This window comes from Rhinolophus ferrumequinum, assembly GCF_004115265.2.
Source record: "Rhinolophus ferrumequinum isolate MPI-CBG mRhiFer1 chromosome 15 unlocalized genomic scaffold, mRhiFer1_v1.p scaffold_54_arrow_ctg1_1, whole genome shotgun sequence".
NCBI lineage: Eukaryota > Metazoa > Chordata > Mammalia > Chiroptera > Rhinolophidae > Rhinolophus > Rhinolophus ferrumequinum.
In genome coordinates, this window is record NW_022680357.1 from 12,736,277 (window position 1) to 12,762,965 (window position 26,689).

The 26,689-nt window shown below is 38.5% G+C and overlaps 1 protein-coding gene across 4 annotated transcripts in view; it reads left to right on the forward strand.

Moving 5' to 3' along the window:
* MRTFB (myocardin related transcription factor B) overlaps positions 1 to 26,689 on the forward strand; it is a 168,302-nt gene that overhangs the window by 57,027 nt on the left and 84,586 nt on the right. For 3 of the 4 annotated variants that reach the window (XM_033102063.1, XM_033102062.1, XM_033102064.1), the window contains exons 3-4: positions 6,695 to 6,909; positions 12,892 to 12,954. In XM_033102063.1, the coding sequence (XP_032957954.1) occupies positions 6,756 to 6,909; positions 12,892 to 12,954 (217 nt within the window). In that variant the 5' untranslated portion in view covers positions 6,695 to 6,755. The remainder of the gene's footprint in view (positions 1 to 6,694; positions 6,910 to 12,891; positions 12,955 to 26,689) is intronic. The other variant, XM_033102065.1, reaches the window with a different exon arrangement.

Consider the following 26,689-nt stretch of genomic DNA (forward strand, 5'->3'; position numbering starts at 1 on the left):
GGGAGTAATACTTGCCCATAGAGAGGCCATTAGGGCAAAATTAAGGAAAACATAAGACAGACTTAGTGCCAAGCTGAGTAGAAATGTAGTAAATAGTCTTTCCTTCTTTTCATTTGTCATTCTCATTTTTTAAAAATTGGGCAGCTAAGTGACTTTCCAGAAATTAAATCTGTCTCTTCAGCCACATCTTTTTCTTCAGAGCTCCCTCCTGAGGGCTTATTCATCTTCCCCGCGACTCAGCCCAGCCTTTCCAACTGCACAAATCTCAGTTCGTTATTCCCCTTTACCTTTCAAAGGAGCCAGTCCATCATCAAGCCTTGAAATTTTGCCTCTTAAGTATTATTTGAATTCATTCCCTTTTCTCCATTTGCACCATCTTAATTTAGTCCCTCAACATTTCAGCATGAGATTTTAACAGTACTCTGCCTCGGCCAGAATTACCTTTCTAAAATACCAGAGTGATCATATCAGTTTGTGAGTGCACGTTCCTTCACAGTTGTGCTTTAACGCACCACGCCAGCCTTGTCTTCTGCCAATGCATGTCCTTAGCTGTAGGTGGTAACTGTTCATGCCGCTGTACTGATGAGAAAAACTTCTGTGCCTGCAGACTCCTGTTCATCCTTGAAGACTTTCCTGACTTACCCCAATACAATTAGACAATTATTAAACTTCCCACAGCACTACTTTGTACCAATTTACAGTCTATTATTATTATTTTTTTAAAAGATTTTATTGGGGAAGGGAACAGGACTTTATTGGGGAACAGTGTGTACTTCCAGGCCTGTTTTCCAAGTCAAGTTGTTGTCCTTTCAATCTTAGTTGTGGAGGGTACCGTTCAGCTTCAAGTTGTTGTCCTTTCAGTCTTAGTTGTGGAGGGCGCAGCTCAGCTCCCAGTCCAGTTGCCGTTGCTAGTTGCAGGGGGCGCAGCCCACCATCCCTTGCAGGAGTTGAACTGGCAACCTTGTGGTTGAGAGGATGCGCTCCAACCAACAGAGCCATCCGGGAGCTCAGTGGCAGCTCAGCTCAACTGAACCATCCGGGAGCAGCTCAGCTCAAGGTGCCGTATTCAATATTAGTTGCAGGGGGCGGACCCACCATCCCTTGCGGGACTCGAGGAGTTGAACTGGCAACCTTGTGGTTGAGAGCCCACTGGCCCATGTGGGAATCGAACCAGCAGCCTTCGGAGTTAGGAGCATAGAGCTCTAACCGCCTGAGCCACCGGGCCGGCCCCTACAGTCTATTATTTTTAACACATGCAGTAATAATCAGCTTCTGTTCTCTCTTCCCACTCATTGGGCAGATGATTTATTCTCTATAAAATAAGGGGGTTCCACAAGATTAATGATTCTCAACACTGGCTACACGTTAGAATCACTCCATCTAAGACCAATTGTATCAACATCTCTGGAGACCCTCTCCCTTTACCCTCACTTGTCAGGTTGGTTTTTTTTGTTTTGTTTTGTTTTTAAAGTTCCTCAAATGATTATTATATGGTGAGGAAGGCTGAGAAGCACTTATACTAGACCTTGGTTTTAAGATACATTTCAGATTATTATGCTAAGCGAAATAAGTCAGACAAAAAGTCGAGAACCATATGATTTCACTGATATGTGGGATATAAAACTGAAAGCAACAAAGGAACAAGACAAACAAATGAAGAAACAAAAACTCATAGACACAGATAATAGTTTAGTGGTTACCAGAGGGTAAGGGGGGAAGAGGGTGGTAGGTGAGGGTAAAGGGGATCAAATATATGGTGATGGAGGGAGAACTAACTCTGGATAGTGAACACACAATGGGATTTATAGATGATGTAGTAAAGATGTCGTACACTTGAAACCTATGTAACTTTATCAACCATTGTCACCCCACTAAACTTTAATAAGAGATACTTTTAAGCTAAAATTGTCTGTTCTATGAATTTACAGTCTTTTTAAATTTAAGAGCATTCAAGTAATCAAACCAAGAATTAAATTTAAAAAAATAGGGGAACAAAAACACTTTGTATGATAAAAGTTAAGGAAAAGTAGTATGTAATAAAATAATATTTGTGTAGAAACATGTAATTTTAGAACTCTGATTTTCTGGTTCCATCCTAATTGTTAAAACTGAATATGGACAGATTGGATAAAGTGTTTCTTTCTGCAATTCTTTTTTTCCTCAATTAGAAAACTGGGAGACGAATGTTATTTATACAAAAATGTAAACAGATTTGATCCTGAATTCTTGATGCCCTTAAGAAGTTTCATTTAGAAGACAATACAGAAATAACAATATTATTAAGAAAATATTTTCATATATACAGTTGACAAAGTTTGTTCTTATATTAGAAAATAAATTGTCACCAGGAGCTTTGGAGGAAAAACAGATAACATAAAATAATCCAAGGCTGACATCAGTTATGTACCTAACCCAATGACACAAAACTCTGTTTCTCAAAAGTGTATTTGATAGGAAATTTTCAACTTGTTTGATCATAGGGCTTAATTGTAAATACACTTCTAATGTAGGCAGTTACTTTGTGCGTGTGGAAAATTTTGTGTTTGAATTTATTAATTCAAGTTTTATCTTACTTGAATTTAGAAATTTATTTTTACTGTTTGTTGGTTATTTTCTTAATGTTTGTAATTCACGGGAGCTTTAAAGGGCAGAGACAACAGTTTTGCTGTTGCAAAAACATTTTTTTTGTTAAGTACATTTGGATATTCTACCTGTCTGCATTTGGCTTATTTTATATTCAACTTCTGAAGTTTGATATTGATGTTCTTTGAATTCCTTTATTAGCGTTTCATTTATATAGCAGTGGTTATAAACCAATTTATTTACTCATATTTCATGTGAATTAGTCATTGTGAGCAATAAGGCATAGTGGAAAGAGATTTGCCTTTGGACCTCACTCAATTCAAAACATATGTTAGCATTGATTTTGGGACTACCTTAGCCTATTAATAGCCCAGCATGTTTTTAAACATAAGGTCATTATTGGTGTTATCTTGACTCCATTCAGAAAAAAAGATATGAGTGAATCAAAAGATGAACAAATGAAATGATGCCTCTTGTTTTTTTCCTGCACTATATTATCTGTCTCTGGCATAGTATCTGATAATGAAGGGTTTTGTTTTTTGAGAGCAGAAGCCATATCCCAGGTTGGTTTTACTATGTAGTGTTGTGCTGTGCTTTGACCAAGTGCTGGATAAATGTTTGATTAGTTTCATTTTGGAATAAAGTTTTGGGATAGGTAAGACGTTAAATTCATATTCATTCATTCTGTCAGTTCAAGACAATGTTTTATCACATTTTAATTAAAGCTAAGTGATTGCTTTACTTTCACAACTAAATTATGACCCAATGAAAAAAATCTGTTCTAATGCCATGTCTTGAACAGCTCAATTAGAGACTACTGGACAGAGTGTTTCTTTGTTTGACGTTGTATTTCAGTGTCGAAAGAAAACTATCAAGCAGTTAAATAGATAGTAGGTGACAGCTTGCAAATTTGGTAGTAGAATTTCAGAATAGATTAATACTTATTTTACTTTTGTTACATTTTGTAAAGATTTTCTAAGCTTATTTTCTTAATTTGGAGGGATGTATGGGCGTTTAAGGTGAGCATGTCAAGGAATAATAGGTTGAAAAAATTCTTCTATGTGAAGAACAGATAATATTGCATGAAAATGTTTTAAAATTTTGTTCCCAAAGGATCTTCCAAATTGTTAGCATTAATGTCAGAGTTTGTACCTCTTGCTTTTATTGGACATATGGTACCTGTACCTGTATCTCAGAGCTAATTTGCTGTGAACATATTTTATTTTATATGAATAAATAATTTGAAATGAAAATACATAGTTTTGAAAAAACTCTAGGAGTTATATGTTAATGTTTCATAGCAAAATAGTCATTTTACATTCATATTCACCTATCTAACATCTTTTTGAGGTTAATGTAAGTCATGCCAGCCTTCCTGGGATTTTTGCTTGCATGGACTGTCTTTTTCTATCCATTTACTTCCATCCTATTTATATCTCCATATTTAAAGTATGTCACTTATTGGCATATGTTTTTAGACTTTTTAAAATTCATTCTGTCAATCTCTGTCTTTTAATAATAGTGTTTAGTCCATTTACATTTAATAAAATTATTGATAAGGTTGGACTTAGGTCTATTTTACTATGTGTATTGTTTTTCCTTTTTTTTGTTTTGTTTATTCTTTCTTTTTAGGTTGAGGATTTTTAGAATTCCTTTTTAATTTCCCTATTGGCTTTTTGGCTAAAAATATTTGTATTTTTTAAGGGTTTCTCTAGGAATTACAATATACAGCCTTAACTTCTCAGTCTAGTTCAAGTTAAAATTGTACAACTTCCTTATAATGAAATGTATAGAAAAGTAAGAACGTTGTAATACGGTCACCCCTCACCCATCCTTTATGCTATAACTTTCATATACACTACACCTACATACATTATAAACCTCATAACACGGTGTTATAATTTTTACTTTGAATCATAACATTAAAAATATCAAGAGGAAAAATTAGTCTTTGGTATTTATCTACATACTTACCATTTCTGATGCTTTTCATTCCTAAGATCCAAGTTTCTGTCTGGTAACATTGCCCTTCAGCCTGAAGAAATTCTTTTAGCATTTCTTGTAGTGTGTGTCTGCTGGTGACAATTTTGCCTTCGCTATTAAAGGATTTTTCTGTTGAGTATGGAATTCTGGATGGACAGTTATAGAGGCTCTGGATTCTGCAAGGTTCCCTCTTAAGAGTATTGTTTTATTTTTAGAGGCAGTTAACTTTGCTGAGCTCACTTTTGCGCACACTCTCTTTCCCGTGGTGAGCAGCAGCTGAAATCTCAGTCCTGTTCCCATTGCCGTAACAAAGGCTGTGGGAGTCTGCCCTCCGTGTACATCCTTAGGGGTCAACCAGAGACTTGGACAGAGTTTAGACACAGAGTTTAGGGGCTCCTTTGTGGCTCTCTCCTTTCTGGGAACGAAACGTAGAGTCAAGAAATTGATCCATGTATACATGGTCACTTGGCTTGCAACAAAGGTGCAAAGGCAATTTCGTGAATAAAAGATGACCTTTTCAACAATTGGTGCTGAGACAATTAGATGTCCTTGTGCCAAAAACAAAAAACTTTGATTCAGATCTCACAGCATATACAAATGAACTCAAAGTGGATCATATATTTAAATGTAAAACCAAAACTAGAAACTGTCTAAAAGAAAACATAGGAGATAAACTTTGTGACCTTGGGTTAATCAAAGATTTCTTAGCAATGACATTAAAAACAATCTATAAAAGAAAAAATTGATAAATTGGACTTCATCAAATTAAAAACATCTGTTCTTTACAAAACACTATTAAGAGCATATAAAGATAAGTCGTAGACTGGGAGAAAATATTTGCCAATTGCTTATCTGATAGAGGACTTTTGTCCAGAATACATAAAGAACTCTCAAAACAATGATAAGAAAATAAACCACCTAATTTTAAAAATGAACAAAGAGATTTGATGAGTTACTTAACCAAAGATATACAGATAGCAAATAAACATTAAAAGATGCTCAAAATCTTTAGGGAAATGCAAATTAAACCACAATGAAATACCACTACGTAGCCATTAAAATTACTAAAATAAAAAAGATTGACCATAATTAAGTGCTGGTGAGAATGTGGAACATGAAGAACTCTCATTCATTGCTGGTAAAAATACAAAAGTGCACAGCCATTTTGGAAAACTCAGTTTCTTTACAATTTAAACATGCAGCTGCCATAAAATCGAGCCATTTCACTCCTAGGTTTTACCCGAGAAGTGAAAGCATACGTCCATATAAATATGCGTACGAGAATGTTCGTAGCATCTTTATGTGTGATCCTCAAAACCTGGGAACAACTCAGAAGTCCACCAGTAGGTGAATGGAGAAGCAAGCTGTAGTATGAAATGCCACTCAGCAGGCCAGGTTTTGTCAGATGTTTTGCCACTGCATAATACGGTCCACCATCCTGCTTGCTTTCAGTAACAGTTTTCTTGCTGCCCACCGCTCAGCCTCTATACCAGTGTCATGTATGTAGGGTTTTTGTTGTGTGTTTGGCACTTGGGTTACCGATTTCTGTATCAGTCAGAACAGGCGAGTTTATGCTGTGATGATAAACAACCCAGGGGCTTAAAATAAAGTGTTTTTTCTTTGTCACGAATTCTATGTTCATTGCAGGTTAGCTGAGAGCTCTGTTCCCTGTTCTCACTCTGAGGCCCAGGCTGATGGAGGAGGAGTTATTGATCTGAAACCATTGCTCAGGGCTGTGACTGTTGACTTAATGTAAAGTTCTTTGATTTGTAGGAGTTAAGATAGATTTTCCAGAGAAGGTGCTTTTTTATTTCATCAGCATTAGTTGACTTGCCTCATTTTAGGGTGCATTAAAATCTTTTAAGTAGTGACACCAATAACTTTCTTTAGTCCATAGTACAAAAAACTATACAAAATACTTTCAACTTGTATTCAAGCAGTAAGTGCTTTTTTAGGTGGAAGTACATTATTCCTGTGTGTTCCTGTGATGTCAGAGAGGATAAACGCATTGGCAGTCGCCACACAGCAGTGACACTGAACTAGAACCAACGGTTCCCATTTTAATGTTTTTGTGCACGTTGGAAAAAAATAAATGCACCATCGATTCACACATTCTTTATTTTGACAGTCTCTTCAACAGACCACGTTTAAGAGGTGTCTCGTCCCCCGTTACCGGCGGCTGGAACACAATGGATCCCACAGGGGCACTGGACACCGAGGATGAACTGGGCCCTTTAGCCCATCTCGCCCCGAGTCCTCAGAGCGAAGCCGTTGCCCACGAATTCCAGGAACTCTCCCTGCAGTCCAGTCAGTACCTACCCCCTCTGCACGAGCGGAAGAATGGTGAGTCCTTCGACACGAGCGGTGGGGACTTGGTTTTGCAGACGTGCCTCTTTGTGAGCCCAGTATATTCCTCTTTGGTGGTAATTTTCATGCCGGTTACGTCCGGCCGTCCGCCACGGAGGAGCCAACCTCATAGGGGCCCTGGCTGGTTTTGAGTGACAGGCAGAATTTCACTCTTCATCCAATTCTTTCCTTATTTCCCCAGTATCTTTGGTAGCAACCTTTTCTTTGGAAATCAGCTTTAGATTCAACCATTTTATTAGGTTGGTGCAAAAGTAATTGTGGTTTTTGCAGTTATTTTTAACCTTTTAAACCGCAATTACTTTTGCACCAACCTAATAGCATAAGCAGAAGATTTCATGCTAGAATGGCGTTGAGGTGGTTTCAATAGACTGTGGGTTTGAATAGATTTCCCCCTCCCCTATTTTCCCCATCTCCATGCATTGCACCTTAATTTCAGAATTGGCAAAATTGACGCTATCTCAAATGATCACTCAGAAAGCACTAAGTTTTTATTTGAGTGGTTTTTGTGTGAATGGGTGTTGGATATGACCATATTCTTAGTCTTTGGCTGTCTCATCCTTGTATACAAAATGAGTATTTTCTACTAATTTGTATCTATTCAGGAAATTTTCATTGATCACGGAGGCGTCCCACAGTTTTCAGGAAACACAATACTGCCAGTTTTTAACATAAATGAATTAGAGATGGTATGCAGTTATTTTTAATATTTAAAACATGAGTATTTCCCAATTCTTTTCATTATGGGCCTTATCTTATTCAGGAAAACGGGTGAAAGATACATGCTGCTATTCTCAGTTCTTTGGTACATGTCTTTAGGGTATAACTTATTCTCCTTTCCAATGTGATACTTGACACTTGTATCTGATACTTGTTATTAGGCACAAGCCTTGTGCAGTTTGGTTGGTATGGAACACTTTGGCTAAGGTGCTGTCAGAGCCTTCAGGAGGCTGTGGTTGACTGGTGATGGCTCTAGAACCTTCCATCAGTTAGGAGCCTAGCTTTATGTTAGGGCTGAGACAGTATAACCGCATTTACTGAAACATGACAAATGTGATCAGATTCACACTTGGACCACTATAGGGTTAAATAATTACCCATCAAAAATGAATTGAATAGGTATAACACTGCGGTAATATTCAATTGCTCAAGCAAATGGTCACACGTAACAGAGGAGAGAAGTGTGTGGGGAGAGTTTATACTTAGTGGTGATTTATTTGATCCAGCTTACCATGCTCCCTCACTAGAATGTTCTCTTGATTATGTATGCTTGAATATAAGGTGAGCTCAATCTAGGGTCGTCTCCCCTCATACAATTTAAGGGAGGTAGATGAAATGAGGAAAGTTTTAATTTATTAATTTAGTTACATGTACACAATTTAAGTCACATTTTATGAAGCAGTGCAGTAATATAGAAGGACTGTTTTATCCACACTCATATTTCATAAAACCATCTTGCTCAAACTCTATCCTTGAATCTTAGTGGCGTTTTATCATCAGTGGAACCCCTTTGCATCATCCATCTAGCACTGAAATCCAGGGTGCATCTTCATTTCTGTCTCTTTTGTTTGATTATGGCAGTTTTTGAATACATGCACGATCTGACAATGAAGATTTTATGTCTTAACCAGACGTGCCATTCACAGAATAGAGCGGCTGGGTTTCTTTTTCTTTTCTTTTCTCTGTATGGGTGTGTGTGTGTGTGTGTGTTATAGTTGTATATTTATAATCTCTATAACATAACCACTCATGTTTGATCAGTGATTGGTTATAACATTTTATGGGGCTGTAGTTTCTGTTTTAGAATTCTATCTTCTTTTTTGAGTAGTAATACATTCACATGGCTTACAATGTAAATGGCACAAATGGGTACACAGTAAAAAGTCAGCCACCCTCCCAGCGCTGTCCCTTAGCTAGCCAATTACTTCCCTAGAATTAGTAACTGTCACTTGTGTCCTTTCTGAGAGAATAGTATTTGATGACTTTTTAAAAGGCAGTTTTGAAAAGTCTTCTTTGTAACAGCATCCAACGCTTTTCAATTTTAAAATAATGTGTTGATTTTTTCTCCCACTTTTTTTTTCTGATTCTATTATTTCTGTAAGCATTCTAAAACCAGCTTCATATGAAGTTGATTTTTAAGCTAATGCAGTTTTCTCAAATACTTTTTTGTTTAATATTAAGTAATTGAAAGAACAGCTCATAATATGAGATACTGTGTAAGGACTCGAATATGAGACAATCTCCTTTTTTCTAACACGACTTCAAGTTAAAAACCTTCTATTTAGGCGTACACTCTAATTTCAGGCTTATGATGTATTAGCACAATTTGCATATACATTCCAAGGCATAAATGGAATCCTGGTACAGCTATCAGAAGTCTAGGTTTTTGATACAGTTATATGAGTATGGTAGAACCACATTAAACAGGATAGATGGAAGAACCATAACTTTCTTACCTTAATGATTTTTTCAAGTTTATTCTTCATTTTTTTAGGCCTTCTTAGTGCCATGTTTAAATCATATCATATACCGAATGTAGATGTTTGCCTCAGAATTAATACAAAGTACATTTTAGATATTTTGAGATAATCAAATTTAAATGTTTTCTTGGTGATTGTGTTTTATTGTTATTCCTACACATTTGAATTGCACGTGTTAGAATTATTTTCTGTTGGGAGAAAATGAAGGTATTTCAATTTGGAATTAGTGTGTAGGAGGATTGTATCACTTTTAGTTTATAAATAAACTTTGCAAGGGACATAAAGTTGACATTTAAGTAACGATTCCAGGATCTCCCCTTACTTTCGATTAATGTTTATCTTGGCAGTGGTAGTGGAGTGGCAGAATATTCCCACTACTGGAGTAAACATGAAAGATGTTCAGTGAAGATAAGCTAGGGTTTTCCTTTACCCATGAATGTGGCCAAAATAATTCTGTAGTTAGTGGCACCTCAAAAGTCAGGCAGCCATTTAATAATTAATTCTTCCCAACAAGTGAGCCCTTCATAAAAGATAGTGGATATACAGAAACACATAAAAATGTGAAACAGTGCATACACAGGGAAATTGAGCTTTGTCTTGACATTTTATATACACAATACATCCCTTTTCATGTTTCAATATTAACATTCCTTCGGATGGTTACCCCTGGGAATAAAAGGGAAATCAGTCATGGGGACAGTTAGGTCTTGTATTGTTAAAATGGGAAAAGCTCAGGTGCTACGACTTGAGTGTAGTTTTATAAAAGCAGGGAAAGGAAAGTAGACGGAGACAACACACCTGACAGCAGAGGCTCTTTCGCGGGTGCTCCCCTCCCCCAGATGAGACCATGAAGAAGCAGCTCTGCACTCGTGACGTCATGTGCAGGACTGATGTATGCCGGCTGGTGAATGTAAGCTCGTAAGACACGCAGACTCCCCTTTTATCAGACGGCTTGGCATTTCAGTCCTTCTTGGTACGTCTCAAGACGGGGCTCAGTCATGTTCACGTGGCCACAGACACACCGCGGGCCAGCTATCACTAGTGTCGAGTCGGGGGAAAGTAAGCATCTGCCATATGAACCGGCTCTTCCCATATGAACGGGCTCTTCGCAGCTGTATTTACTATGAAATGGTCAGCGCGTTTTAGGCCTCAGTGAAGAGGAGAGACTTACACATCATCCTTATTTTTAAACTTGGTATACTAGTTACTGCAGTTTTAGGTTTTTGAACTTATAATTTAATCCTGAATTTTTTTCCCCTAAGAGTTTCCATCCATTATGTTTATCACACTGAACAATTTTAGACCATCTCCTGTTCTCTTCTGGAATGATCACCTGCTAGAGGGAAAACAATTTATTCAAAATTTCTTGCACACAAGGCATCTCTTTGTATTGGATTCAGTACATTTGATAACAGTCAGATGCACTTGGCCTAGCCACGGAACCCAGACCAAGAAAACCACTTGCCTTGTACCCTGGAAAGTAGTTAATAACATGTGTTCACCGCTGGTCTTGTCTTTGCGTTTTACTTCGAAAACATTTCCCCATCCCTCATTAGCCTGTTAGACTTACTGTCAGTCCAGGTGTTTGGAAATGCACAGAAGTGATGGGCGTTTGGAGTACAGCTTGTTCCTTAGAATGTGCACAGCTGGTGTGGCCTGATGGAGGCTGGTGAGGGGAGAGGACGTCCTGATGGAGGCTGGTGAGGGAGACAGAGGACGTCCTGATGGAGGCTGATGAGGGAGAAAGAGTATATCTTCTTTTCTCTGGAACAGACCACCAGGCATAAAATTCTCAGTGTTGTAAATGGGAAAGAAAGAATTAGATGCTAAATAACCAAGACATGGAACTATGGGTTTCTTGCTTCCCTTTCTTCAGCTGAAGGTAGTAGAAATGAGTAAATTTCTGTAAAATTATCTTGTTACTGGCTTTACTGTTAACATATTTAGGATCTTGAGTGTTTAAAATAATTCTCAGAGACGTTAATAAACATTCTGATAATTTAGATAATTTCTTTGCCTGCTTTCAGGAGTTACTTAAGAGTAGTTAAAGTGAGGAGAGAGATACGTACTCCTTGACTATAATTTTCCTTAGTCAGTTTCTAATATTTTTTGAAAATTAGCCTTGAGGACTTCTACTAAACACAGTTATGAAGTTTAAAAGCCAACTGTGAACCTCCTGACAATTGCAGGTGAAATTCTTGATTAGTTGGGGCAGCAGCTCTCATCTTGTTTTTGTTTGTGACAATCTCTTGAACCTTCAGAATGAAAAAGAAGCCGTGTAAGCAGCTTAAAGGTGCGGTGCTGTCTTCACAATGAGCTTTGTAAAGCCTCCTATTAAATAGCATGTTTTGTTTCACAATGTAAACAAGCACCTGGGTTCCTGCCCACCTTCTTTTTTCAACTCGGAGTTTCTCACTTAGATGTTTTGTTGTCACCGAGGAGATTAGCTTGCTGGCCCCCCAGGCAGTGGGCAGTCATTCAGTTACAGTCTCATTGTCAGAACACCGACATGGGCGAGTTTTGGTTGTCGTTGAGGGGTAGTTTCCAAAGCGCCCCTGCAGCTTCATTTTGCGTTATGTATTCAGTCTTCAAATTGTGTCCTCTTGGAGTGTCAGCAAGTAATGTATTTATATGAAAAGATTAGAACGTAATAATAATTAGCAGTTTAATCAAGCATGATTAATCAAGCATTATCTTAAACTTATAAAAATATTTGCCTAAAATTTTTACAAAGCTTTTCTAGAATTACTAATGTCATAGAAGTACATTATTTCTTATATAGATTATTTGAGATTAATTTTCATAAAACTAGAGTTCACCCTATGATTTATATTAGGCACTGGACCAGTGAATAACCTGAAATTATTATTATTTATTAAACTAATTTATTATTAGTGAACAGTCTTTCCTGTTGCTCAGAAAGCAATTTTAGGAGGTAATGTATAAAATATGAATGAGTAGTTAATACATTTCATTCAGCTATAACCCTCTCACCAGTTAGACCATTCGTGGCTACTTGGAACTGGATAGTTAGTTTATAGCTGAATAGTTCAATCAAACCCTGTGCTGGGCCAAGAAACTTCATTAAAATTAAGTCAGGGCTCTTTTTCCTTATGTTGCCACCGAATCCCACCGCACTCACCTCTTCCAGCTAAAAAGGAAGAGAAAGGGTAGATACTGGATACCTGCTCTCTACAAGCGCCTGATAAATGTAGGAACTGTACTGGAAGATAAAAAATGATCCACGATTAGGTTTCTTCCTTTGTTATTTTATTTTAAGACATCAGTAATAAAGTACTATTGTGACAAGCAACAAGACAAATATGTTGGAATAACAGATGTATTAGAATTTTCTGATGGGCTTGTAGTCAGTAATCACTCAGATTAACTGGTAAATATCAGGCCCTTTGTTTTTCTAACTCCTTTCAATTAATCCATACTGTCTGCGACCCTCACCTGCTGCCCTCCCTGTTATTAACAGGAAGTGTAGTCTTTGGGGAGTCAGGACTCCAGCCTCTTCTGCTGACTCAGTCCGTGAGCACGGGTAAGTCTCAGCTCTGTGTCACGGTCTGCTTATTGTACTCTCCGTGTGGCAGCTTTCGGCCCGTGTGTCTCTCTCTGCTGCCCTCCCTCATTACATCACATGTTCTTATATCGCATCATCACTTTTGCCATGTGCTATTCATGGGGCAACAGAAACAGAAAGAATAGAAGGTAACTTCCATCTCAGAGGAATGTTGCTGTTTAATACGTTCCTCACGGATGTATTGTTACACATACATGCCAACTCGCTCAACTAGTCAGACTTGCCCGCATACTGAAAAGGAAAGAGAAATTGACTCAGTTTGAGTTATCCTCAAAAATAGTGTATCTCATTTGGAATATGCTGTATCTTCCTATTCATGGTTTTCGAGGGTTGGCAGGTATGTATTAACATTTTTATAATAGCATCAGACTGTCAGTTAAAACAGTATTATAGTTGTTTTTGTTTTTTTCAAGCCCAAATTCTTCATGTTCTATGCTGGTTACTTATGTTGTTTTTTCATTAAAAAAATGTTAATAGTTGGGTGTCTGTTTCACCAACTTGAGTTTTTGACGTATAACCTCTCTGTTTAATAACAGTTTAACAAGAAAAGCAAAAAGCCTTCTTCATAACTTACCTTTGGTTCTTATAGGCTGAGTTTAAAACCTTAACAACTATTCGAGTTTGTCAGCACTCTGGAGATTGGAGGTTCATAGCTACAAACTAGGAGACCCTCTTTGACAGAATCCTTGATCCTGACATATCAGTGAAGAAGCATACCACTGAACTACTTGATCAAACATCATGTATTATATAAAAGAAAAGTTTGCCATATCAGAATACTCAGCTCTCCCAAAGTAGTTAAAAAAAAAAATCAAGAGTGGAAATGGGGATACTTTTTTTTGTTAGAGAACGTTTACTGAATGATCTTTGTGTCTCTTACCTTAAAATAATTCTTAGATTTTTAAGCCTCTAGTACAATGTTGGCAGCTCAAAATGTAGTATATTCTCATATTCTCATAAACACCGATCTTTGAAAGTCATTCCCCCAACTGTATACAGAAAATTAATTTAGAGACGATTCTTGCAGATAACTGAGAGGAAGAGGAAGCTAGTTTTACAGAAGGATGGCTGCTGAGTGAAGCCTAGAGCCGCTCCATTGCACGAGATGGGCCATGGCAGGCCAGGTGAAGCCTGTCTCTCCTCTGTAAATGGGAATCACGTTAGATGTACCCAGAGGTTTCTGGGCGGCATGAATGGAATGAAGCGTTCACAGTAACGGCGTGTCCTAAGTGCTCAGTACACGTTGCTGTTAGCCGGCCTTGCATGCCTGATGTAAACGTACCTGCCAGTGGTCAGGGCCACCGGCACAGGAGACGCCGTGTGTGTGCAGATCCTGGCCACTGGCCACAGCGTCACCAGTCATGTGAACTTGAACAAATTCGCTCATCTTCCCTTTGCCTCAATTTCCTCATCCGCAAAACGGGGGTCCTGCTAGTTCCTGCTTCCTAGGGTTGCGATGAGGATATAAATGAGATCATTTAAGTCAAGTATTTACAACAGTGTCAGCATCTAATTGGCACACTCAGAACATTAATATTCGTTATGAATGTACATCTTTTGAGAAGGCAGTATTTCAGTCATGCTAAGTGATTATCACTTTTCAGGGTTCCACCACGGTGTTTTACAACTTGGTGTTTCTTTCAATAGCCCCATTATTCAATGCCCCCCATTTTCCCCAAGTATTTCTTTTTAAAGATGTCAAAGTGACATGCAGTTTCTTCATGTCTCGCCATGTGCCTTCGTAACATTTGAAGAGCAACTTACCTGATGAGAGCTGAGAGGGCAAGTGAAGTAGGCACTGATTTCCCATGGAGTTTGTCCCTCGTGTTGGTACTGCCCGTTCCCACAATCCTTGCATTCCCTGGGCATCAGTCAGTGTCTGCAAGGAATGGTTTTCAAATATTAAAGCATGTGAAAAGACAAACAGGCCCAAACTCAGAGCTCCCTAGGGACTGTGACCTCCGAAACAGACTCCGTTCTGACATTTTCACAGGCTGCTGGAAGGAATCCCAGCAGGGTCATTCCATGTGGTAAACTCCTACACAGCCCCTCTGTCACCAAGGACTGATTTATAGATTTTTCTTCTTCTCATGTCCTCGGTCTGAAGAGATTAAGATCATAGATACTGTTGCTGAGACTCTTTCAAGGCGTTTGATGTATATGATAAGTACTATACAGAAGACGGTTGGTATTTTGAAGTAATAAAACGGTGATTTGTTAGGTTGAAAGAGATTTCTTGCTCTGAGTTGTCATGTAAATTTCTTTTTGCTTCCAGGAAATCTATGTCATAACCATCTCTTTAAATTAAATTTTTCTCATTATTAACCTAGTTATTTAACAAAGAAATTGACTAAATTCAGAAATGATCTTTTAAAAAATATGCATATGTTAAAATATGTGTGTGCTTAACTTGTTTCCCAATGAATGACCTTTGGAATATGTGAAAACAGACAATTTTAGAGTCGTAGAGTCTCCTATGAAATCTTGCTGCGAAGGCAGCTGTGTAGAGGGCGCTGTAAGATGACCGTGGCTGGGGGCGGGTCTATAAATTGTTTTTCAATTCATCTGAATCCTCTTAAAATATTTTACTGTGTATTATTATGCATTTCTTTTTTTTAAAAAAAGAATATACTCCTAAAAATAAATGAGAAGGGCAGAACCCAAGAGATTTGGAGCCTGGACAGCTTAGGAAATGGGTCATTAGGCCTTACTTGGTTTACGGTTGGCCTTTAGTTCTGCAGCCTCAGGGTTGTCACAATCTGAAGTCTGTGCGTGGCATGTGTGACATTCCAGAGGTGAGCAGCATTCCTCGTTTGAAGGGTCAGGTTTATTGGGAGATTCTGTGTGGTTTGTTTTCTTCTTTACGTGTTTCTTTTCAATGAGTTAATCTTTTGGATGAATGTATAAAGTTTTAGCTATTAAAGAATTCTACACAACCAAAACTTTCTTATGATTTGATACCTCATTCTGTTGTAGGACGGTAACATATTTTGAACAAATTTAAAAATGGGACACAGGCAAATAAATTGACGTACGATCTCAACCAAGCCTCTTAAAATTAGTACTAAAAATAAAATTTGTTTTATCATATTCTAATAACCTGTCAGGAACCCAGGATATGTCAGAGGTCTCTTAGTAAAATCAAATGGAAACAAATATGATGTAGTAAGTTGCACAGTAATTGGTCACAGATAATTATTGAATGTACTAAGGAATTGTGCGGCTCTTGATTGCTGTATAAAATACACATGATGAAAAAGATATATATGTTTATGTTACTGTTTTTCTCAGGCCAAGAATAACAAAGTGATATTTAACTAGTCGTGCTCTTGGTATGAGAAAGTATTAACTTTCTAATACTATATTTTCCTAACATTTACTTTTCTATCTCTTACTATCTGTTTCTGTTAGATAGTCCCTTCATTTTTCAAAGAAATGGAATTTGGTTAAATAACAACTTGCTGATAAACCAGTGAAATCTCTGGCTGCATAATTATGTGCTTGTTTATTTGTGCACAGAAGTAGAGTCGCTACCCGGCTGATTGCTGAATGCTTTCTGAACCTGCAACAGAAACAAAAAGCTTCCTTCAAAAAGTTGAAGATTTTATCTGGACACCTAAATAGTATAATTTGGAGAATTTTCCAGATAAGGGAATTTAAACTTATACAAATCAGATCAAGTTAGGACTAAACAAATGGAAATTTAAAGAAATCCACGAACTTAGTCCTAAACTGTGAATTTCAGAGCTGTGCGGGTCCACTGTACATGGATCGTTTCCAGTAAATATGCACTCGGCCCTCTGTATCCCCAGGTTTCGCATCTGTGGACTCAACCAGCTGTGGACTGAAAACAGTGTTTTCGATCCTCGCTTGGGAATCCACAAATGCAAAGGGCCAACCTAAGTTATACATGATTTTCAACGCACAGGAGTCAGCGTCCCTAACCCCACCCCCACCCCCCGTTGTTCAAGGGTCAAGTGTACTTTGGCTTTCATTTCCTTCACCTATTGCACTGAAACTATTCAAGGTGTACTCTCTCATGAAAATGTATACATTTCTTAAATGACCATGAATGTTTCATGTATCTTGAGGGGGGGAATGTTAGATAAATGTAAGTTAGGTCCAGTTATTTTATAAAGGTTGTTCAAGTCTTACATATCCTTACTGATCTTATTTGTTCTGTCAGTGACTCAGACAGGTATGTTGAAAACTCCAAACTACTGTTGTAGATTTGTTTGTTTCTCATTTCAGTTTTGTTTTTCCTTCATGTATTTTGAGACGCTGTTACGTGTTCTTGCTGAATTGATCCCTTTACATTATGAAGTGTCCTTCCATCCTTGGTAATGATTCTTCTCCTCAAGTCTTCTTTGTTTCATATTAAGATAGCCCCTCTGAATTTCTTATGTTGAGCATTGCATGATGTATCTTTTCCCAGCTTTGACTTTTAACCCATCTGTACCTTTACATGTAAAGTACGTTTCTTTTGGACAGCATAGAGCTGGGTCTTTCTTTTTTTTTAATTTAGTATGACAATCTCTGTCTTTCAGTTACAATGTGTTCACATTTAAGATAATTATTGATATATTGGTAACAAATTATCTATTGCTGTGTAACAAATTATACTGTAGCAGCTTAACACAGGGCACATTTATCATCTTACAGTTTCTGTGGGTCAGATATTCAGGCACAGCTGAGCTGGGTACCTTAAGGTCTCTCACAAGCCTGCGTTTGGGTGTCAGCCAATTCTGGGGTTTCATCTGAAGGTGCAACTGGGGAAGGATCCACTTCCAAACTTAGTTACATTGTTCTTGGTGAGATTCAGTCTCTTTCGCGCTTGTTGGACCCTTAGTTCCTTGGAGGCCACATGGGCCTCTCCAATATGACAGCTTACTTTAATTTAGCAAAGCCAGTAAGAGAGAAGCCTGCTAGCAAGACAAAGTGAGAAATTTTTGCAACATTTCCTCAACAGTGCCTAATTTTATTGATTAGCAACAAATCACTGAAGGGGAAAGGCTGTATAAATACCAGAAGGCAGGAATCACTGGGGACTCTTAGGCCTGACCTACCATAATTGAGTTTAAATCTGTCATTTTGATGTATATTTGTCCAGTCTCTTCTCTCTTCCTCTATTCCTCTTTCTTGCCTTTTTAAAAAATTTAATTCCTTTTTTAGTGTTTCATTATTTTTACATCTTAATTAGCTATACTTTTTATTTTCAAGTGTTCACTGATCTTTCCTAATGCAGGTCTAATATGCTGCTGCTCCCATCTAATAAAATGTTTATCTTAGATAGTATGTATAATTTTTATTTCTGCAAGCTTCACTTCTTTTCTCCTGCATTGTCCATTTCTCGTTGCCATATTGTCATGTTTTCCTTTAAATATTTGTACATAGTTAGAACACCTGTTAGTAGTTCCCTTTTTTCTGTCATTTCTGGGTCTGCTTTTATTGACAGTTTTTTCTTCTATAAAAGAGACATTTTCCCATTTTCCTGCCTCTTAGCAAGTAGTCTGCCTAATTATTTATTTATTTTCTTGATGTAACGTTGTGAATGTTGCGTTGCTGGGTGGCTGGATTTTGTTTTCGTTGTCTTCCTTTAAAGAGTGTTGGGCTTTGGTTTAGTAAGAATGTTGGACTTTTGGCTCACACTCAAGGCCTTTTCTAAGCTCCTTAGGAAAGATGTAGGGTAGCATTCATGCTGGGGATGGTGCTTGAACTCCTAGGGGCTGACCCCCTTTGGAATTTCTGCTGAATGGCCTGATAAATGCCCCGGGGAGGGCTTTTCACTGGGGCTGGTTGGAGCTTGAACATCCCGAGCTTTGGGTGTGCTTTGGGTATTGTTTAGCTCACATTGCATTTCTTGCCCAGCCTTGTGAAATTTCACGCTATGCACATATAGCTTAGTACTCAGCAAAGTCTCAAAGGCACCCTTATGTAGATTTCTAGGGCTGTTTTTCAGCATCGGACTCTCCTTTTCAGCAGTTTGCCCTGCAGCTTCCTGCTGCCTTAGCCTCCCACGCTCTCTCGCTCTCTCTCCAGTCTATGTCTCCTCAATTCAGCCTGACAGCTCAGCTAGCCTAAGGAGCTCTGTCTGAATTACCTACCCACCCTCCCCCACCACTCACAGTCTGGAAATTGCCTCCAGGCAGAAAGCTAGGGCGCTGTAAGGCTTATCTCATTTGTTTTCCTTCTGTTAGGGGTCAATCCTGCTTTGCCTGTTTCCCAAAGCAATTGTTTCACGCACTCCGTCCAGTCTTCTAGTTTCTTACTGTGAGAGGTTAAATACAGTTCTTGGTAGTCCATCATAGCTGAAAGCGGGAGTCTGGCATTGGGATTTTAACACGAGGACTGTGCTTTTCCACTGAACCATGTTTCCTCTCTCAATACATGTAACTTAGCTTTCTGACTAGACTACAGCAGCACTGTCATTTTATTTTTGGATCTGCCCAAACACTTAGACCTTACTGAGCACCCCAGCTTGCTCCTGGCTTTTTGATGAGTGAGTGAATGAAACCAAAATCTTGGTGAAAGACTGAGGCTGTTGGTTATGGTTGGTTTTCGTGGCAAGTAGCTTTCCACCTTTTGCTGTTGGCACGGAACAGTCAGCAAGACGATCATAAAAGAGACTCCGGGAGGGTCCCTTGGATCTCCAGGAGCCAATGGCTCGTTAGGAAGTTGGTTCAGGACGTCATCCTTTGGACGGGGGCTCCTCAAGAAGGAAGGCTTTCACTGGTTAGCAGAATCCATTCTTCATCCACAAAGGACTTCTTAGATATTGCTTTCTCTTTACAGAAATGCTGAATCTAAGAAAATTCTTTTTGCCTCAGTATTTGAATTTGATTCAACTTGGCAAAAGAGCCAGCCTTTAGAAGAGATAACTAAGGATTATATTTTTCTTCTCACATGTGTATTAATGGGGATTTTCGTGTCAAGAATACATAGGTTATATTAAGTGAGAAAGCAAGGAGGAACACTGTAGATTTATCACGAGTGTCACCGTCCTCTTTAATCCTCCCATCAACTACCTCTTCCTTCCTCCAAAACAGAAAGCCTCGATATAGGGGAAAAATGCCCTGGAATGAATTCTGTCAAATTATTTTTGGCAGTTACATACACCACTCCACCTGCTTTCTTTTCTATACTTTGCGTTTTTCATAATGCACATACAGTACTGTACATCAAATGGCATTTGAAAACATGCCACATTATATAACGAGGACTGTCAGCGTTATTTGGTACCTGATGATTATATTATGATATTGGGGGGATTCTACTTAGAACCAGCTACATACATGTCAGGGTGTACCTGCACAACGCGTCGCAGATCCCCTCTGCTGCAGAACAGCTTTAAAAGGAGTGTGTTGGGAAACACTTTTGTGCGGTATAATGCAAGTAAAGTAGAATATCACGGAGTTTCTTTGGGAATCATAGGAGTACAATTTGACCAAAATCTCTGTGGTCTGCTTCCCCACAGTCTGTACTTGGTGCTTTACCTTGGGGCTCAGAGGTTGAGGGCTCCCATCCCGGCTGACACGGTCACTCTGCTGTCCACCTGTGCCCTTGTGTGGCTCTCTCGGTCACTGAGAGGCCCGAGTGGGTTAGGAGGCAAAGAACAGATGGGAGTCCCTCATAGTGGTCAGGGTGAGTGAGGCTTAGGTGTCACAGCTGGCCCCAGAGGGCCAGAAGAAGGAGAGTGTGGAGCTGGTAGGCAGCTCCATGAAAGAGCTGCCGGGTTGTTCTCGCAGCTGACCTGTTGATAATGGCAGATAGACACCAAATACATACGACACTGTTAAATAAATGGAAATTAAAAGGCCTGAACAAGTTTTTGAAAATTAAAATCGTCAATATGTACTGATTCTGTACATTTGAGAATATATTATGTTTGTTTTTTTACCAGGCAAGTTCCATGTGTACTATTGTGTTTTATTGGCCCTAGTGTTTGAAAACATAATTATTTGAATTAATGTGTTAAGTGTTTTAAATATGCTAATGCAGAAACTTTCCAATAGAATTTTTATTTTTAAGCTGTGCACTTTTTATAAGGTGCTGTTCCCGACCTTTGCCTTTTTAAGGACTATAATTGTGTAAATTAAACACCTTACACACATACAGGAGTCTTCCTTTATCTGTGGTTTCGCTTTACACAGTCGTAGTTATTAGGTTGGTGCAAAAGCAATTGCAGTTTTGGCCATTTTTTAACCTATAAACCGCAGTTACTTTTCCACCAACCTAATACCTGGTCAACCATGGCTCGAAAATATTAAACAGAAAATTCCAGAAATAAACAATTCTCAAATTTCTTGCATGCCATTCTGAAGTGCATGAGGAAACCTTGTGAGTCGCGCTCTTTCCCACCAGAGATGCGAATCATCCTTTGTCCAGTGCAGCCACCCGTTAGTCACTTAGCGGCCATCTCAGTTATCTGATCGACTTTTGCAGTATCTCCCGTGACCCTTACAAGTAGCCAGCCCAACACCACGTCACAATGGCTGCGTCATTCACATCACTTCCTCTCATCACGTAGGCATTGTATCGTCTCACACCGTCACAAGAAGAAGGGTGAGTACAGTGTAATAAGATTTTTTGAGAGAGACCACATTCACATAACTTTCATTACAGTATAATGTTGTAATTGCTGTATTTGATTTTTCATTATTGTTAATCTCTTACTGTGCCTTTTTAATAAACTTTATCATATGTGTGTATGTATGTCTAGGAGAAAACGTGGTATATATAGGGTTTAGTACTATCTGTGCTTTCACGTGTCCACTGGGGGTCTTGAATGTATCCCCCACAGATAAGGGGGGACTGACTTTCTTAGTTACCCTGTGTCTTCTTACAAAAACAAACCACTGTTTTTCTCACTCCCTTCTATGATATAACCAATCGATACATAGATTTTTTTTTAAATCACCTACAAACGAGGCACTGTGTTAGGTTTTTGCCACGTGTTTCTACCTATTGCCGTCACAGTTGGCCTAGAACCCAAACTGGTAAAGAACGAATGTAAAGTACTGAATTCTGCCAGTAAAGAGAGGTTTTCTCCCCTGAATAGGGAAAGGCATTTTCCCTTATGAGGTAGTAGGTCTTAATTGTTTCTACTTTATAAGACCTATAAACTGAGGGTCAGAGAGGTTAAATAATACAAGGACAAGCTGCTACAAAGGAAAAAATTTTACAGTTATGGCTGACTCTAAGGTTATAAAGAATACTATTACAATAGGAAAGGTAAATTTTATTTAGAAGAAAGTTCAAGCAAAGGTATTTTAAGATAGATCATTGCTGTTAACGTTTATATAAAGAAAGTAGTTAAAAAAGATATAAATATGGCCACATACAAAGCTACAATTTTAAATGTTAAGATTTTACTTGAGCAGAATCATTTTACTTTGAAAGCCTGTTGAAGAAAAAGATATTTTACGGTGGCCTCCAACCTCATCGAATCTGTCAGGATTGCCTCCTGTTGGTTTAAGTTTCACCACCCTCTACAATGGGTGCTGTGTGAAGTTTATTTATGTGGACATTCATACAAAAAAGAAAAACTCAGAGGCATGTTCAATATTCTCTTCTCATGTCACATGTTACTTTGCACACCTTGCAGATACTACCATGCTAGGAAGAATTACAGCGAACTCAAGTCACTTTTGTTTCTCTCTTCATTCTAACTTAGTCCTTTTGAAGGTACTCAGCTAAATGAATGAAGGTATTTGTTAAATTCCTCTAGTGGAAGATGTTCAAATAGTCATTTTGTTCTTTTTAACCTTTTAAACAAATATATTTTCAGATTTGCTAGTAAAATGTAGAGCCTAATAATAGATCATCCTTTTAATGGCAGTTTATTTCTTAATAAAGTATTTGACATTTAAAGACTAAAACACAAACCTACTTTTACTTGTTCCATAAATCAGTTGTATCTTTTCTATAGAAAAACATAAATAGATATTTTTCTCTTCTAATTTCCTGTAATAGAGAAACACTCTTTTCACTTTTTAACTCCTGAACTTAGAGCAATTTATTAACCTTTTACTTAAGAACCGTTTACAAGCAAGTTGCAGGCGTGCCTAACTAGGTTAGCATGTATCTTCTAAGAATAAATAAACCCTCTGCACACCCCAAAACGGTTGTCATTCTCAAAACACTAGCATCAGTACGGTCACATATGAAACACACAGCCCATATTCACATTTCACCACTTTTCTCAGTAATGCTCTTTATTAGTTTTTTAAAGCAGGATCTAATGAAGCATCACTAATGCATTTAGTTGTCATATGCCTTAATTTCTTCTCATCTAAAACATTTCCCCTACTTTTTAAAAAAAAGACTTCAGTTTTTTTCAGAGCATTTTTAGGTTTACAACAGAATTACAAGGAAGGAATTGCCACTTTTTTTGTAGGCACAATCAGTTATTTGACTTCTGTCAACACATTTCCCAATATTTTAGCATCATCTATCAGTTTACACTAGCTCTAAGCCCAGGCTCCATTTTTATTAAATAGGGTATTTACTTTTAAGTAATGTTGTTCATCGAATGATAAAGGCCAAGCAAAAACCATTTTCCCAAATAGCTCACGTGTTTTTATTGCACTTGAAAGAACAAACCTTTATCCTTTTTTCTCTTAGTTATTTTCACTAGGAAACAGAGGCACTAGGAAGAGTGAAATGGGTACCTGTGTGTATTGATGGCTGCTTCTGCGGTGGGCACTGCACTGGATGCTTCTCGTGCATGACCCCATTAATCCTCCCAGCAATCCTGTTTTACAAATAAGGAACTAATAGAAGTGAAGCTTCGAGAGATTTGCAAGCTTACCCAAAGTTACATGGCTGCAGGTGGCAGATCGGGATTTATCTGAACCCAGATCTTTGTGGCTCCGCCAAAGCTGATGATCAATTATGAGCATTTTTCCTGTTCTTAGAGTAAAATGGTTTTTAATTGGGGTTTAGGGTTGACTCTGTATAAAGAAGAAAAGAGACAAACAGAAGACAAAGAAAAATGGTATTTCGAATTACGTCTTTCTTTTCAAGTTTCAGGTTTGAGATTTTAGCACTTCTTTCCAAACTAAAAAAGGTCAGACGATTGATGCTCTCTTTGCTCCTGGAAATGTAGTTTTCATGCTGAATTACCGACCTTTTGTCCCAAGACCGAGTTTTCTTTAACATGGGGGTGTATGTGGTATTAGGAGGCTGTAAGTTCGATGGTGTAATTGCTTGCTGTGTCGCTCTAACGTTGAGTCAGCACTGCCAACTGAGGACAGATCTCATGGTTAATGTGAAGATTATCCGGGAAACGACAGGGATTGCTTTCTGATCTGCTCCTCCGCCTCCCAACTTTGCCGTCATGGAGGATTGCAATAGACTGCTCACTGGTCTGTTCCGCTTGAGTCTGACCCTCCTCCACTCCACACAGCTGCTGGGACCTTTCTACTGCGCATGTGGAGGTGTGGTCCCCTTGCCCCCTGAGGCCCAAAGCCCTTAGGGACCTTTTCCTGCCCCTCGCCTGGCTGTCCGGTCTCCTCTTGTGCCATTCGCACCTGTGCTCCAGCCTTGCTGAGTCCGAGGTCCACACTCTTCACTCTGGGGATTCTGTATCCTCCCTCGTACACGGTCCCTGCCTTCCTGCGCAGGTTCTCTGGCCTTCCCTTCTCCCTTCGCACTCCCACAGCTTTGTTCGGTGGCACCAGCTCCCTGCGCTCCTACTTGTCGTGCTGTACCATAAACGGCTTTCATCCAGCTGGATGAGTCGGAGCATGTCATTGTCAGTTGGTCATTCTAAACCATAAAAGCGTCTTTGCCTTGCGTGTCAAGCCCGAATCTGTGATTACCATTATGTCATATCTCCTCAGTGTTGGGACACTTTGTTATATAAAATATTTAGCATTCCTTGTTCTCCAGATACTATGTTGTAATTTAACCTTCTCTGAATGTTTTACTTGAAATGACAAGAGGCATAGTTTTGCTGCAGTTAAAGCCGTATGTTTCTATTTCCCCCTTCCTTCCCTGGAGTTGAAGTAAGAAATAGAACATAATAACTTTGAAGGAAGAAACTGTGGTCATATTTGCTTTCTGTGCAAAACAGAGCAGCTGTTTGCAAGTGTACATGTCAGTCTTCTTGCAAAAATAGGATGATTCTCTTGTTACAAAAATTAAAGGATACCCTGGGTTTCTTAATTTGTTTTTTTGCCAACATCTTATTTTGGAAAAATTCAACTGTACTGAAAGGTTGAAAGCATTGTACACTAAATACCCATACACCTAGATTTTGTAAGTAACAGTTTTCTATAATTTATTATGAATACGTCCTCTGTCCACTTATCAATCCATTAAGTTTTTGTCGTACTTCCAAAAAAGTTGTGGACATCTGTACATTTTACCTCTAAACCCTGCAGAATGAGCATCATTGTATAAAATTCAATAGTGGTTTACATTTTGTAAGGCAAAATATATGTGTGTGTAATGAAATGGGCCGATTTAAAGTACACCGTCAGCTGAGTTTTTGTATATACATATGTATCCCACAGCCTTGTCAATCAAGATATGCACCATTGCTGTCACCCCAGAAAGTTTCTTCAGACCTCTCCCAGTCAGTCTTCACCTCAAACCCTCAGAGATAACCACTGTTCTGGTTTTGTTCACCACAGATTAGGGTTATCTTTTTTGGAGTTTTATGTCAGTAGAATTATACAGTGTTGTGTGCTCTTTTGTGTAAGTGGCTTGTTGAACTCAGCTTGTTTCTGAGATTCGTTGTATGTGTCATACCTCCTCCTTTTTTTTTTTTTTCCCTTAGTTGTACTCCACTGTATGAGTACATCGCGGTTTGTTTATCCGTTTTCCTTTTAGTGGACACGTGGATTGTTTCAGTTTGGGGCTAGTGCGAGTAAAGTTGCTATGAATATACCGCACAAGTACTTATTTCTTTAGGTATATATGTGGGAGAAGAGCTGCTGGGTGTTTAGTTTTATAAAAAGCTGCAGACCTTTTTCAAAAGGGGCTGTACTATTTTACACCCCCACTCCCCAAAAGTATTCTAATTGTGCCACATTTTCAACATTTGGCAGTTAGTCTTTTTCATTTTAAGCATTTCAGTTGGTATGCAGTGCTATCTCCTTGTGGTCTGAGTTTGCATTTCTGTGATATTTAATGATGTTTATTAAATACCATTGGTTGATGTTAAATATCAACCAATAAGCACTTTTGACTGTACTTATTGGTTGTTTCTGTGAAAGGTTTTTTTCAAACCTTTTGCCCATTTTTCCAACTTTTTACAATATTTCATGTGGTGAAACTAAACGCATTTTACAGTCAGCATTCCTAGATACACAACCTGGGTTCTGCCATTACTATTTCACCATGCTTGTTTTATCTCGTGTACAATCAATCATCTCTCTCCCTCTAACCATCAGTCTAACCATCAGTGTGTTTTTCCCCCAAAATTGCAGGCATCTGTACACCTCTCCTTAAAGACGTCTGTAGTCTGTCATCAACCTAGAAGTCAGTATTTATTTGGGAGAGTCTTAGTGTGAGAACAAATTGTCTGTGCTCCTGCTTCTCCTGTTCCTTCAACCCCAATCCATCGCCCCCCTTTCCTGGCCAGCAGCACTCTAGATTAGTCAGTCCCCCTCAGATCTGATTCTGAAGATTTCTTAAAACCATACAGTACTTTTGCCCAAAACACTTTTGCCCATTTTTAAATTGG